Source organism: Gorilla gorilla, chromosome 2 (assembly GCF_029281585.2).
Source record: "Gorilla gorilla gorilla isolate KB3781 chromosome 2, NHGRI_mGorGor1-v2.1_pri, whole genome shotgun sequence".
In the NCBI taxonomy this organism is placed as follows: Eukaryota; Metazoa; Chordata; class Mammalia; order Primates; family Hominidae; genus Gorilla; species Gorilla gorilla.
The window spans coordinates 121914777-121931508 of NC_086017.1; the positions used below are offsets into that span (position 1 = coordinate 121914777).

Sequence of the window (16732 nt, forward strand, 5' to 3'; positions counted from 1 at the left end):
TTAAGCATGCGGGTGCATAGAAGTCAAGAATTGAGGAATGGGAACCTCCACCTAGATTTCAGAGGATGTATGGAAACACCTGGATGTCCAGGCAGAGGTGTGCTGCAGGGGTGGAGCCCTCATGGAGAACCTCTGAGCAGTGCAAAATGGAAATGTGGGATGCAAGCCTCCACACAGAGTCCCCACTGGGGCACTGCCTAGTGGAGCTGTGAGAAGAGGGTCACCATCCTTCAGACCCCAGAGTGGTAGATCCACTGACAGCCTGCACCAGGCACCTGGAAAAGCCACAGGCACTCAACACCAGTTTGTGAAAGCAGCCAGGAGGGGGGTTATACCCTGCAAAGCCATAGGGGTAGAGATGCCCAAGTCTGTGGGAGCCCACCTCTTGCATCAGCATGATGTGAATGTGAGATACGGAGTCAAAGAAAATCATTTTGGAGCTTTAAGATTTGATTGCCCACTGGATTTTGGACTCGCATGGGGCCTGTAGCCACTTTGTTTTGGCCAGTTTCTCCCATTTATCCAATGCCTGTACCCCTATTGTATCCAGGAAGTAACTAACTTGTGTTTTATTTTACAGGCTCACAGGTGGAAGGGATTTGCCTTGTCTCAGATGTGACTTTGGACTGTGGACTTTTGAGTTAATGCTGAAATGAGATAAGACTTTGTGGGACAGTTGGGAAGGCGTGATTGTTTTTGAAATGTGAGGACATGAGATTTAGGTTGGCTCAGGGGAAGAATAACATGGTTTGGCTCTGTCCCCACTACAAATCTCATCTTGAATTTTAGCTCCCTTAATTCCCATGTGTTGTGGGAGGGACCTGGTGGGAGATAATTGAATCATGGGGGCAGTTTCCCCCATACTGTTCTTGTGATAGTGAATAAGTCTCACAAGATCTGGTCATTTTACAAGGGGTTTCCTCTTTCACTTGGCTCTCATTTTTCTCTTTCCTGCTGCCATGTAAGATGTTCCTTTCACCTTTGACCATGATTGTGAAGGCTCCCCAGCCACATGGACCCCCTGTGAGTCCATGAAACTTTTTTTTCATAAATTACCCAGTCTCATGTATGTCCTTATCAGCAGTGTGAAAACAGGTTAATACACCATATGAACCACTAACTAGACTAACCAAGAAAAGACCCAAATAAACAAAATCAGAAATGAAAAAAGAGACACTACAGCTGATGCCGCAAGAAGACATAAGATCAGACTATTATGAACAACTATATGTTAGGAAACCTGAAAACCTAGATGAAATGGATAAACTTCTGGAAACATAAAACCTACCAAGACTGAATCAGAATGAAATAGAAAACCTGAACCAACCAATAATGAATAGCAAGATTGAATCAGTAATAAAAAGTCTCCCAGCAAATAAAAGCCCAGGACTGGATTGATTCACTGTGGAATTCTATCAAATGTATAAAGAACTAATAGCAATCCTCCTCAAGCTATTTTAAAAAACTGAAGAGGAGGGAATTCTCATTAATTCATCTATGACACCAGCATTACACTGACACCAAAATCAAACACTGACACAACAATGAAAGAAGAAAGTTACAGCCTAATATCCCTGATGAACACAGATGCAAAAATCTTCACCAACGCAAGCAAACCAAATCCAACAGCTCATCAAAAAGATAATATACCATTATCAAGTGTGATTTCAGAGATGCAAGGATGGTTCAACATATGCAAATCAAATGTGACATAACAACAGAATGAAGAACAACAACCATATGATCATCTCAATAGATGCAGAAAAATCATTTGACAACAGTCAGCACCCTTTATGATAAAAAGGAAAAAACTCTCAATAAATTGGACATGAAAGGACTATACCTCAAAATTAAAAAGACCATATGCAACAACCCCACAGCTAACATCATACTGAATCAAAAAAGTTGAAAGCCTTTTCTCTAGAATTAGAAAACTAGGATGCCCATTTTCACCACTCCTATCCAACACAGTGCTGGAAGTCCTAGCTAAAGTAACCAGACAAGAAAAAGAAATAGAAAGCACAAAAATTGGAAAAGAAAAAGTCAAATTGTTCTTTGCAGATGACATAATCTTATAGCTAGAAAAAACAAAAGATGACTCAAAAAACTCTCAGAACTTATAAACAGGTTTACTAAGGTTGCAGGATGCTAAATCAACATACAAAAGTCAGTAGCATTTCTTCATACCAATAGTAATATAGCCGAAAAAGAAATCAAGACAATCCCATTCACAATAGCTACAAAAAAAAAAAAAAAAAAGAAAAAGAAATACCTAGAAATAAATTTAACCAGAGCTAAAAGATCTCTACAAGGAAAACTACAAAACAATGAGGAAAGAAACTGGAAAGTCATGAACAAATGGAAAGACATCTCATTCTCATGGTTTGAAGAATTACTGTTGTTAAAATCAGGGGTCCTCAACCCCTAGTACTGGTCTGTGGGCTATTAGGAACCAGGCCACACAGCAGGAGGTAAGCCACAGGCAAGCGAGCATTACCGCCTGAGCTCCATCTTCTGTCAGATCAGCAGCAGCATTAGATTCTCACAGGAGCATGAACCTTATTGTGAACTGCACATGCAAGGGATCTATGTTGTGTGCTCCTTATGAGAATCTAATGTCTGATGATCTGAGGTGGAACAGTTTCATCCTGAAACCATCCCCCCTCCCCTGACCCTAGTCTGTGGAAAAATTGTCTTCCACAAAACTGGTCCCTGGTGCCAAAAAGTTCGATGACTGTTGGTTAAAATGTCCATATTACTCAAAGCAAGCTATAGATTCAATGCAATCTCTATCAAAATGCCAACATAATTCTTCAAAGATATGGAAAAAACAACTTTAAAATTAGTATGGAACCCAAAAACAGCCTGAATAGCCAAAACGATTCCTAAGCCAAAAGAACAAAGCTGGAAGCATCACATTACCTGACTACAAAACATATTACAAGTAACCAAAACAGCATGGTATTGGTATAAAAATAGACCCATAGACCAATGGAACAGAATACAGAACCCAGGTATAAAGCCACATATCTACAGCCAACTGATCTTTGACAAAGTTGCCAAGAATATACATTGGGGAAAGGGTACCCTCTTCAATAAATGGTGCTGGGATAACTGGATAAGCATATGTGGAAAAATGAAACTGGGCCTTTGTCTCTCTCCTTATATAAAATCAATCAAGATGGATTGAAGACTTAAATGTAAGACCCAAAACTATAAAACTACTAGGAGAAAACATAGGAAAAGCTCTTCAGAACATTGGTCTAGGCAAAGATTTTATGGCTCAGACCTCAAAAGCACAGGCAACAAAAACAAAAATAACAGGACTACATTAAACTAAAAAGCCTCTGCACTGCAAAAGAAATAACAAACAGAGTAAAGAGACAACACCCTTTTTATGTTTGGTTTTAGAGACGGGGTTTTGCTCTGTCACCCAGGCTGGAGTGCATGGGCACAATGATAGCTCACTGCAGCCTCAAATTCCTGGGCTCAAGTGATTCTCATGTCTCAGCCTCCCAAATAGCTGAGAGTACAGTGTGTGTCACCACATCCAACTAGTTTATTTATTTACTTTTGTAGAGACAGGGTCTTGCTATATTGCCCAGACTGGTCTCAAACTCTGGCTTCAAGTGAACCTCTCATCTTGGCCTCCCAATGCACTGGGATTACAGGCATGAGCCATTGTGCCTGGCCCTAACCTCTTGAATGGGAGAAAATATTTGAAAGTTACTCATCTGACAAGAGACTGATATCCAGGATATACAAGGAACTCAAATATATTAACAGTTAAAATAATAATAATAATCCCATTAAAAAATGGGCAAAGAACATGAATAGACATTTCTCAAAAGAGAACATCTGGATGGCCAACAGATATACGAAAAAATGTTCAATATCACTAATCATCAGGGAAATGCAAATCAAAACCACAATATCATCTCACCCCATTTAGAATGGAGATTATTAAAAAGATGAAATATATCAGCCACGAAGGTGGCAAGAAGAAGCCACTGAAACAGCCCAAGAAGCAGGCCAAGGAGATGGACGAGGAAGATAAGGCTTTCAAGCAGAAACAAAAAGAGGAGCAGAAGAAACTCGAGGAGCTAAAAGCGAAGGCCGTGGGGAAGGGGCCCTTGGCCACAGGTGGAATTAAGAAATCTGGCAAAAAGTAAGCTGTTCCTTGTGCCTGAGGAGATGGTGACCCTTTATTTCATCTGTATTTAAACCTCTCTATTCCCTGCCATAACATCTTTTGCCACGTATAGCTGGAATTAAGTGTTGTCTTGGAGCTGTTGTACATTTAAGAATAAACTTTTGTAAAAAAAAAAAAAAAATCTTACAGTGGCTCATCATCTCTTTAGTTGTTTTCACTAAGTCATTCCTACCATAACTGTGAATTTAAAGTAAAATCAGCTCAGAATCTTAAAAAAAAAAAAAAAGAAAGAAATATATCAGATGCTGGCACAGATGTGGAGGAAAGAGAATTCTTACACACTGTTGGTGAAAATGTAAATTAGTACAACCACTATGGAAAAGAATACAGAGATTTTTTCAAAAAAACTAAAAATAGAACTAATATACTATCCAGTAATCCCACTACTAGGTATCTACACAAAGGGAAAGAAATCAATATTTCAAAAGGGTATCTGCACTCGCGTGTTATCATAGCAGTATTCACAATAGCAAAGATATGGAATTAGCCTAAATGCTCATCGATGGACAAATGGATAAAGAAAATGTGGCATATGTATACAATGAAATGTTATTCATCCATAGAAAAAAAATAAGATCATGTCATTTGCAGCAACATGTATTGAACTGAAGGTCATTATGTTAATTGAAATAAACCAGGCACAGAAAGACAAATACCTCATGCTGTTACTCATAGGTGGGAGCTAAAATATTTGATCTTGTGGACATATAGAACAGAACAATAACAGAAACTGGGAAGGAGGCTGGGGGAAATGAAGAGATGTTGATTATGGGTACAAATATACAGTTAGATGAGATAAATAAGTCCTGATGTTTGATAACAGACTAGGGTGACTAAGCAATAATATTATGTATATTTCAAAGTAACTAGAGGAGAGGACTTTAAATGATACTAACATGTAAAAATGATAAATACTCAAGGTGGTGAATACTCCAAATACCCTGACTTGATCATTATACATGCTGTGAGTTTAACACTCAAATGTACCCCATAAATATGTAAATTATTATGTATAAATAAAAGGAAGCGAAAAGCAAAAAAAAATTTAAAAATTAAAAAAATTTGAGGATGATTCTACATATTCTCGACAAATTACTCTCCTAAATCTTCTGATACAATATTATCTCTGAGCAAGTCTACATTATCTGGAAAATGAATGTTATAAAAAAGTATAAACATTTATTTGTAAGAAAAGAAATATTAAGTTTTTAATTTTTTTTTATTATACTTTAAGTTTTAGGGTACATGTGCACATTGTGCAGGTTAGTTACATATGTATACATGTGACATGCTGGTGCACTGCACCAACTAACTCGTCATCTAGCATTAGGTATATCTCCCAATGCTATCCCTCCCCCCTACCCCCAACCCACAACAGTCCCCAGAGTGTGATATTCCCCTTCCTGTGTCCATGTGATCTCATTGTTCAATTCCCACCTATGAGTGAGAATATGCGGTGTTTGGTTTTTTGTTCTTGCGATAGTTTACTGAGAATGATGGTTTCCAATTTCATCCATGTCCCTACAAAGGACATGAACTCATCATTTTTTATGGCTGCATAGTATTCCATGGTGTATATGTGCCACATTTTCTTAATCCAGTCTATCATTGTTGGACATTTGGGTTGGTTCCAAGTCTTTGCTATTGTGAATAATGCCGCAATAAACATACGTGTGCATGTGTCTTTACAGCAGCATGATTTATAGTCCTTTGGGTATATACCCAGTAATGGGATGGCTGGGTCAAATGGTACTTCCAGTTCTAGATCCCTGAGGAATCGCCACACTGACTTCCACAATGGTTGAACTAGTTTACAGTCCCACCAACAGTGTAAAAGTGTTCCTATTTCTCCACATCCTCTCCAGCACCTGTTGTTTCCTGACTTTTTAATGATTGCCATTCTAACTGGTGTGAGATGGTATCTCATTGTGGTTTTGATTTGCATTTCTCTAATGGCCAGTGATGGTGAGCATTTTTTCATGTGTTTTTTGGCTGCATAAATGTCTTCTTTTGAGAAGTGTCTGTTCATGTCCTTTGCCCACTTTTTGATGGGGTTGTTTTTTTTTTTTTTTCTTGTAAATTTGTTTGAGTTCTTTGTAGATTCTGGATATTAGCCCTTTGTCAGATGAGTAGGTTGCGAAAATTTTCTCCCATTTTGTAGGTTGCCTGTTCACTCTGATGGTAGTTTCTTTTGCTGTGCAGAAGTTCTTTAGTTTAATTAGATCTCATTTGTCAATTTTGTCTATTAAGTTTTTTAGGATTGAAACCAATTTCATCTAGCAAAATTGCATTTTCTAGTACTATGAGAGAAGACCCCAAATAAAATACCTTATTATTTGATGCTAATGAGGCATACTAAATAAAGTGACAGGGTAAAGAAAAAACCACTGGGTCAGATACACTTTCCTTTAGATGTATAAGAAAAGGTTTCAAAATCTTACTATGAATGAGAGTGGGAATCTGATTAATACTATAAACAGACTCAAATCCTTTTATATCTTTGTTGTTACTGCAACAGAGTGGACACAAAACATAAAAACATGAAAAAGTAATTTTTCCAGATACTGTCTTTGTTAAACTTTAGAATTTTGTTATAAATTCATGAAATACAGTCTACCTCAAAGGAGGCCCACATTGGACCCACCCCTAGTGAAATGACTAAATTAACAAGATAATGCATTTATAACTTGCTTCCTTGTTCATAAAATGCTTACATATATATTAATATTTCACTTGATTCTCAAACCAAATTTTGAAGTAGGTAGGCATTATTGTCCATTTTCAGATTTCAAATTATGTATGTGCTCATTGAAAATTAGTAAGTAGGGAAACTGAGCTTCAAAACTTGGTATTCCGACACCAAAGGCTATGGTCTTGCTGTTGTATCACCCTGACAACCCTAATCGTGAGTCAGAGGGCCCCTGAGTCTGTGCCTCAGGATTCCGGAGTAGATGAAGGTTTCACACAGTCAAGTATCGGCTAGACAATCATACTTTCTGTCACGTAACTTCATGAAGTCCAAGGGATCAGAACCTCATCTCATCTTTATTTTCTTCAGAGATCCAGTATAGGCTCTCACATTCAGAAGCAGAATAGCAGATCAATCTTAAATTTTAATGTGGTTTTGAGGCCCTTTGTGATTCGTGCCTGTGGAGACAAACTTGACTAAGGTGAAACCCACAGTTTCACAGATGCATTTCTGCCATGAGTATATTTCGTAAAAAAAGAATGCAAAAGAAAGAGGACAGAAGTCCCTGAATAAGGCAAAAACTTGCAAGCGATGGGGTTCAGGACATATTACCCCAAAATATGTCACCTTGGCATTTGAGAAAAATAGCAGAAGCAGGAAAGTTACTCTCTGACCTTCTCCCACCCTCCTTCCCTGTAGCAAGGTCAAAAGACCCACATCTTAGAAGTACCATTCCTGTTCCTGAAGATAACAAACATCCTTGCCTGTGAAGACCTAGGGACATATTACCCCGAAATATGTCACCTTGGCATTTGAGAAAATAGCAGAAGCAGGAAAGTTACTCTCTGACCTTCTCCCACCCTCCTTCCCTGAAGCAAGGTCATAAGACCCACATCTTAGAAGCACCATTCCCATTCCTGGAAATAACAAACATCCTTGTCTGTGAAGACCCAATGATACAGAGAAGAATCTGTACAAACCTGCCTTGCTAACCCACTTAGTCTAATCATACCTCTCCATGACTATCCACTTCTCCATTAAACCTAGCATACAATACACACAGGTTTACCTGTTCTTTGGATCTTCATTTCTTTATGAAGTCTCCCATATCACATAAACTTTATAGTAAATACATATTTGTGATTTTTCTCTTGTTAACCTCTTTTTTTTAATAGAGGCCTCAGCCATAAAACTAGCAATGGGTGAGAAAAGTAATCTTTTCTTCTCTACAAGCCTGTTTCCTTATGTGTAAAGTATAAAGAAGAGGATTAAACCCATTTAGGTCAAAAAATTATCTGATTCAAAAAGTACATTGGCCTAATCGTATTCATAAGCAATAAAAGAAGTACCGTACACATTTCAAGCTTCTGATTTTATTTTTTAAAATAGCATTATCTTTGTGTGCCAATGAATATATGTAACAGTACAAATTTTAAATATATTTTGCTGTTGTCAGTTTACTGTTTATTATTAGTTTACTATTTACATGATTATATAATTTGTTGCAAAATGCTCTGTGTTTTCATAATTCTTCACAAGTGTGGGTCCTAGTCAATGTAATGGGACTTTTCCATTGGACCTACATGGAAAGCCAAATAATTTTTTGCATTGTAAGAATGTACAATTTATACTCCCATACTAATACATACAGAACTACTGTCCTATCACTGAAGAATATCTAAAGGACTATCAATCAAGTCCTCAGTCTGCACCCAGCATAAAGAAAATTCTTTTTCAATGAGAACTCTGAAGAAGCAGCCTTTTCATTGTTGCTATTTCAATATAACTGTGGGAGGCAATGCTTGGGCACTGACTGGGAACTACCTCCATAAGCATATGAATAAAGTAAGAGGTTTTTAAAGCACTTTCTAAGAGGATTTGCAAAAACAGACTTTCTGGGAATGAATATTACCTTCATTTTCAATAGGAGGCCATGTTATCATAATAAAAATAAGCTATCGGATCTTCTCACATATATTATAATTTTAAGAGTTTTAAATAACAAAAGGGACTTAATACATCTGAAGATTAAATTACTGAGAAATGACACTTATTTTTAACCTTAAAAATTAGTATTTTAAAAGGCATTTCTAGTGAACAGAAACAGAGTGCTATATTCAAGGTGAAAAGCTTAAAAATAGTAATTCATTATTTGTTTTATGTCGTTCAATTTTTAACAGTTAATATGTCAAGAACAGCAGATACACACATTCTTTCTACTCAACATTGTAATAATTATAAATCAGCATGATTCAGGATATAACAGTTCTATTTCTAAGTTTGGCTTAAATGGTAGAATATTTTTTAAATCCAGTTTAGTATATTATTCTTTTTAAAGTTCCTTTAAGAAACATCTCAAAATAGATTCTTATTATACTGAATTTAACATGAGTAACAAATGAGTTAAAAGGAGTTTGCAAGCTGACAACTTGTTTATAGATTTTACAGATAGAGCTTAAACTAGTCAGGATCTTACAAAACTTCTGAGAACTTAGGAAAACCAAATAGGATTTGTGTTGCTTCTGTGTAAGCAAATCTTTGTAAATTTGTTCTTGTCTCTTTGTGACAGATGATGGCAAACAGTCAAATGGTACTTTTCCCTACCAGGGTGGCACTTCCTGGTAGCTTAATCACCCATTTTTAGGGTGTTCTTCCACTCATAGAGATCATTTTGCCTGCAGTCTTCCTCTTAGCAAGAAAAGTGAACATCTCATTTTCATTAACCTTTTTGTCTCACCCCAGCCAGCTAAGAGTTGATGGTGAAATATCAGACAACTGAGCAAATAGAAATCAGTTTTGATCTCTAATGCCTAACCTTTACTTGGCCCTTAATACTGCCTTGCAATTTTACACTCCTGTAGTCAACTTACTCTCCTATATTCACAATAATTATTTCAAACTTCTACTCATCTCTTATACTCTCATTACTTTGCATCCTCCCTTAAAAAAAAAAAAGCGTCATTCAAAAAATTTCTTCAACCCTTCAACTTCCTGCACCAAATCAATGCTACAACTCCCCTGTATTCTTTCTGATCTGTAAAAATGGAGGAAGTGTCTCCTCTTACATGCAAGGCCAATCTCTTCACTATTCTGGCATATATTCCTTTATATATTTCCAGGAATCTCATGTTTTTTGCTCAAGTTTTCACTGTTTTCAGTAAGCAACATATTTAAATGTCTAAAATTCAAAAATTACAAAGGGATTATGACAGAAAATTTCTTTTTTATTTCTAGCCCCAGTCATCTATCTTCTCTTAGAGGCAGGTGTACTGCCGGAGATATTGTATGCACACCTAAGTAAATCCATACAAATATTTTCTCAAGCTTAAAAAAAAAGCAACACACTTTATACACTGTGGCATATCTCGCTTTTTTCACTTAAAATACATCTTAGACACAATATTAATTCAAAAAGTATTGATTCATTCTTTTTAAATTGCATAGTATAAATTAGGGATGTTGCATAATTTATTTAACCTGACCCTACTGATGGACATTTACATTGTCTCCAAACTTTTACTATTATAAGCAACATTGCAATGAATATTTGTGTACATTATTTCACATATCTGAAAATATGTTTATGAGTTAAATTCCTATTAATGGGATTACTTGGCTAAAGGGTAAACGCCATTGTAATTATGATAAATATTGCCAAATTATCCTCCGTAGAGATCAAATCAAATGACAGTCCCACCAAAAATGTATGAGAGTGTAGGGGCCATGGGAAAACATCCCCTTTGCCCTCTGAAGGTTTGCTGAAAATCACTAAGAGGCAGGCTAAAAGGAGAAAAGGCATATAAAATTATTTGATTATACTTTTATGTATATGGGAGCTTTCAGAATGAATACCCAAAGAAACGGGGAAAACTGTCTATTTTTATTCTCAGGTTAAATGAAGTATGTACAGCCATGTAGAAATATGACTGAACACAAAGGATGTGATCTAATGCTAATAGACTGAGTGGGGAAACCCAGTAAGGCCTGTCTGCCTAGATTCTTGACCTCTCGAGCATGCATTTTTTCCTTCTGGACATGCGGCAGGACCCCCTCTGGAATGGAAGTCTTATGACCTACAATCAAACAAGACAAGTCAGATAATTTCTTTATGGCCAATTTTTACACAGAAAATGGGGGCATGGGGGCAAACTGGAGTAATATTTTTAAGTTTTATGGCTGGTTTTAGGGGAAAGGGTCTCTGGTTTCTGTGATCTGCCTTGGGAAAGATGGATTCTAGTTGTGGCTAGCCTCAAGGAAGAATGAAAGGCCAGAGACAGGAGGGTAGGAGAAGGTCAAAGAAACACCTTTGCTTCTGAGGCTACTCCTGAAGCCTTCATTTTGGGGTATTGTTTTCTAAGCCCCAACAAGCAGTAAAACTCACCTAACACAAGGCCATCACAAGAGTTTTGCTGATTTCATAATTTTAATTAACATTTTGCCTATTATAAATTGAGCCTCTTCAAATATTTAAAATCCATTTCTGATTGCTTTTCTCTGTTCATATCCTTTTCCTATTTTCTCATGTTATACGTTTAGAAAATTGAATTGTAGACATTATTTATATGTAAAGGTGGCTTTTGTAATGTGTGTTGTATTTTTTTTTTTTGCCACGCAGGAAATTTTTTATAATCAGATTTATTAAAGTTTTACTTTGATGACTTCTGGCTTTTGTTATATACTTGGAAAATCCTTTTCTAATCCATGATTACAAAACACCTCATGGTTTCTTCTATTACTTTTGTTAATTTATATTTTGAAGTTCTCTTCATATAAATTTTACATATTTCTTGTTAAGATCATTTCTAGGTATTTTATCATTTTTATTGGTATTGCAAGTGAATTTTGTCTTTTATTAGATCTCCTAACTCACTGTTGTTTCAATATATGAGGGCTGCTAATTTCTGTATACAAATTTTTTAGTCAGTCACCTTATTGAATTCTGATCTTAAAAAAATTGTCTTAAGATTTTCACAAATATAATTATATTACCTGAAAATTGTAATAATTTAACCTCTTCCTTTCTCATATTTAAACCTCAAAATTCTTTTTTCATTTTCTATGTTTGGTATCCTCAGAATAATGTTAGACAATATCGTAATAGTAAGCATTCTTGTCTTGCTACTCAGGTAATCTTATATCTTAAAACACCTTCTAACTTCCTAATATTATTAGCTTCTCCCTACTTGCTAGATCTTTTTAATCTTGAAAAACTCTCTGTGGATGTCATGCTGACTTGCAGCCACTGCTCTCTCACTTTTCTTTTAAATGTCTTGGAAAAGTTATCTACAGTTGACCCTTGAACAACATGGGTTTGGACTCCATGGGTTCACTTACATGTGGATTCTTTTCTGCCTCTGCTAACTTAGAGACAGCAAGACCAACCCCTCCTCTTCTTCCTCCTCCTCAGCCTACTTAATGTGAAAATGATGAGGATGGAGACCTTTACGATGATCCACTTCCAGTTAATAAACAGTAAGTATACTTTATCTTCCTTATGATTTTCTTAATAACCTTTTCTTTTATCTGCCTTACTTTCTTGTAAGAATAAAGTATATCATACATATAACATACAAAATACCTGTAAATCAATTGTTTATGTTATCAGTAATGCCAACAGTAAGCTATTAGTAGTTAAGTTTCGGGAAGTCAAAAATTACACGTGGAATTTTGACTGTGCAGGGAGTCAGCACCCCTAACTCCTGCATCGTTCAAACATCAACTGTATTCTTTTTTTTTTTCTTCTTCTCAAATTCTCATCTTCCATTTATTCCACCATTAGTTTCAACCTAGCTTCTGTTTCCATTACTAGGTAGGTCAGGTGCCCTGACCTGTGAATAATGTGGCCCTCAAGAAAGTCTTTTGTGGTGGTGACAGTTGCAGGGAAACTGAGTTTCAGAAGTGATCATGGCAGCAGTGTAAAAAGTGGTATCTAATGCATAGTTCAAGTCTTCTCCCCGCTGCCAAATGTGACAGCTAGTGTCCATTGGCTGCATCAATAGTATCTTCTCTTGATTACTTCTGCAACATTTGGTTGGGCATTGTTTCTGCTGCTGGACTCTAATGTGGTTTACCACACCTCTCAGAGATTTAATAAATTACCTAACATCCTTTAAACAAATTCAGTGTCTGTTTATATTAGCAACTGTTTGGTTTCTGTTACTTGCTCTTGCTGAGATTACCAATGTATTCATTCAATCATAGTATTCAACATAATTAATTACTTCCTCTTTCTAGAAATATTCTTGTCCTTCAGTTTCTATGATGCCACATTTTAATTTCCCTTTTTCCTTTCTGGCCACTTCTCATTTTCTTTTTCTGGCACTACCTTTTCTTCAGCATGTCGTTTAAATATTCCCATTTCTTAGGATTAGACCTTATTCTTCTCACAATATGCTCATGTCCTAACAGATCTCATATATTTACATGGCTGCAAATATAATCAATTTGCTGATGACTTCTAAACTTACTTCGCAGCATAGATTGATGTTATGAGTTCTACATCTACATATATAACTATACTCAGCATATCTGCTTGTATATCTCATATGCAATTCGAACTCAAAGTTATGATATTTGTCCCTAAAATTGTCTTATCTCAGTGAATTACATCATCATCTACCCAGTGCTCATGTCAGAAATCTTAGAATCATCCTTTACTTTTTCCATCTTATCCCCTAAATCCAACCAAGCCCCAAGTCCTATCAATTTCTTTTCAGCTCTGACAACTTCTCCACTTTTATCACGTTGGATCTAACTACCATAATTTCTTATTTGAATTCTTATATCCACTCTTGAATTCACTCTTATTTTCACCAAGTCCATTCTCTTCGTGGCAAATTGCTCTTTTTAAAAATGGAAAATTGATATCTCTTCTCTATTGTGAATCCTTCAATGGGTTCCCATTGCTGTTACAATGAAATCCAATATACTTCATACAACCCATAAGAATATCCTTTACCTGGTCCCTTTTGACATCATTAGGCTCTTATGCCATTATTCTATCCTGTATTAGTCAGTGTACAGCTGGAAAAACAGAATCCAAGAACCGTTTCAATGAATGAAATATTACCTGGAGGTCAGGAAGCTGTTATCCCCTTCCACTAGCCTTTACTTTCCTTTGATATGTTGGAGGCACTGTGCCTATTTCTGCTGCCTTGTAACAGAAATTAATATCAAATGTGTTTACCAAAGACTTAACAAAATGTAGTTTGCAGGCTTTCAGCTCCTGTGATTGAGAGGGGAACACAAATAAAAGGCATATGTTCCTGCTCTAATTTTTCAAATTAACCAAACTTGGCTTCTAAACCCCTCTATCAAGACACACACACACACACACACACATACACACACACACACACAAGCACTTTCCATAGGGTTAATATTAATTTATCCTTTGGGTCTTAGCCTAAACAACAGTTCATCAACAAAGCTATTTTTGTCCACAACATATTAATTTTGTTCCCTCAGTATGTATCTTCTGGCACCCTGTGCCTTTCCTCATAACATTCATAAAATTGAGACTAAATAATTAAATGCATGATATTCATTTAATATCTACCATTCATGCCAAATTGAAAAGTCACAGAAATGAAAGACATATATGACTTATTCATTGCTACAACTCCACTGGATGGAGCATGGAAGATGTGGAATAAATATTTGCTGAATAAATGCAGTGTATCTTCTATTAGAGTATTCAAAAGGGCAGTTCCTTCATTTATTGTTAATAATCCCTTCAGGGACAAAAACTGTTCGGAATGGTTATTTTACCATAGGCAAAAGAGTCCCTTTCTCAGGGATTTCTCTTATGTTATACAGAAATTTACCAAAAAGTGACATATTCATTGTGATGATTAATTTTAGGTGTCAACTTGACTGGACTAAGGCATACCCACAGAATTTGTAAAGCAATACTTCTGGGTGCATCTGTGAGGGTGCTTCCAAAGATTGGACTGTAAGTCAGTGGACAGAGCGGAGAAAATCTGCCTCCATGTGGGCAGGCACCATCCAATTGGCTGGAGGCCCAACAGAACAAAAAAGGACAGAAAAAGATTTCCCCTCTCTCTATCCTGGAGGTTGGATGCTCTCCTCTCTCTGTCCTTGGACATCAGAACTCCAGGCTCTCTAGCCTTAGGACTCCAGGACTTACACCAGTGGCAACCCCACCTTGGATTCTCAGACCTTTGATCTCAAACTGAGAATTACACCTTCCACTTCCCTGGTTCCAAGGCTTTTAAACTTATACTAAGCCATGATGCTGGCATTCCAAAATCTTCAGCTTACAGATAACCTGTGGTGGGACTTCTCAGCTTCCATAATCACATGAGCCAATTCCTCTAATAAATCCTATCTATCTATCTATCTATCTATCTATCTATCTATCTATCTACCTATCTATCTATCATGTACCTATTTATCTATCTATAAATCAATCATATATCTACCTATCTATTTACCTATGTATGTATGCTATTGGTTCTATCTCTCTGGAAAACCCTGACTAATATAATTGTATTGGAAGCATGAATGCCTAGATATTTTTCAATAATCGAATATATTTCACATTAATTTAAGTAACCATGAAGATAGTTATGAAAATAGATAGGAAAGGAGTCCCAAAAAAGAGAATAATTAGAGAGCAAAGATTCCCTCTAATCTTGAGGTTCTAGCACATCTAGTTACAGAAACACAACAAAATCTGTGAAAACAGATTTTCACAGATTTGAAGACAACAAAATATAAAAACAATGAAATCTGTAATGTTAGCACATTGGGAGGTCAAGGTGCAAGTCCAGGAGTTTGAGACCAGCCTGGGCAACATAGCAAGACCCTGTCTCTACAAAAAAATTTAAAAAATTAGTTGGACATGGTGGGGCACACCTTGGTCCCAGCTACTGGGAATATGAAATCAACAAAATCTGTTTACCCAAATATTCACATACATTTTATGCCATAATGATATTTTCAAATAGTGAATGGCAAAAGCTGAGCATTAAAGTATTTGACTATGAAACAAATAGAACTGATTCCCTTGACAAGCTGGCTGATAGTGCTCCAATTTAATTCTATCTACTAGGTCAACTCCTTTGGCTCTTTATTCCCATAACAAAAAGACTCTAGGGTACAAGAGGGCAGCTGAACTATCAGCAGACTGTTATCTTTGAAGCTGGGTTCCTGATTCTGAAATTCAGTGTTGGATCTCTTTTTAAGAGGTGAATTGTATCTATGCTCTTCCATCTTCAGCTGCTTATAATATAGCCATTTATAGGTTCTGATTTGTGGGGGAGGGTGGAGATAACGTTACAGTCAACAAACTTTGAAATTATTGCTGAGAGAGAGGAAAGGGTGACAAGAGAAGTTACATTAGTGTTAGTAGAAGAGCTGAGGCCGGACTGGCTTGTCTGCCATAATATAAAAGAATCTTGGAAGATGTCTGGAGTCCAGGGTCTAAAACCCTCGTGGCCTTTTAAACACCAAGCTCTGTGACAAACGGTGGAAGGCTGTCCTGCCACATCACAAATCTAAGCCCAGGTCATAGCACCCCTCATGGCTTGGTTGGAATCCAGGGCTCAGGGCATAAAACCCCTCGTGGCCTCTGAAATGTGCACAGACTTGTTGGTTGCTCTCCCAGGCTCATAAACATGTTTTCCATTATCTCAGGTAGCAGAGCATATTACATATGCATCAAAGAAAATGCTAAACTGTCACAGCTACGCTTGATGCACCGCTACCTTTCTACCACCACGTCCTCATGTCCTCTCCTGTTTATCCCCACATCCACACATCCTCACCACCTGCTTCTTTGATCACCAATAAATAGTGTGGGCTCC

At 36.7% G+C, this 16732-nt stretch overlaps 1 protein-coding gene and 1 pseudogene across 1 annotated transcript; one reads left to right on the forward strand and one right to left on the reverse strand.

Moving 5' to 3' along the window:
* The window catches only part of LOC101139767 (uncharacterized), a 175049-nt pseudogene that overhangs the window by 142293 nt on the left and 16024 nt on the right, over positions 1–16732 (reverse strand).
* Positions 3972–4334, forward strand: LOC115933990 (translation machinery-associated protein 7-like). The gene has a single exon (XM_031009342.2). It carries the CDS (start codon positions 3972–3974, stop codon positions 4170–4172), a length of 201 nt encoding a protein of 66 aa, XP_030865202.2. The 3' UTR covers positions 4173–4334.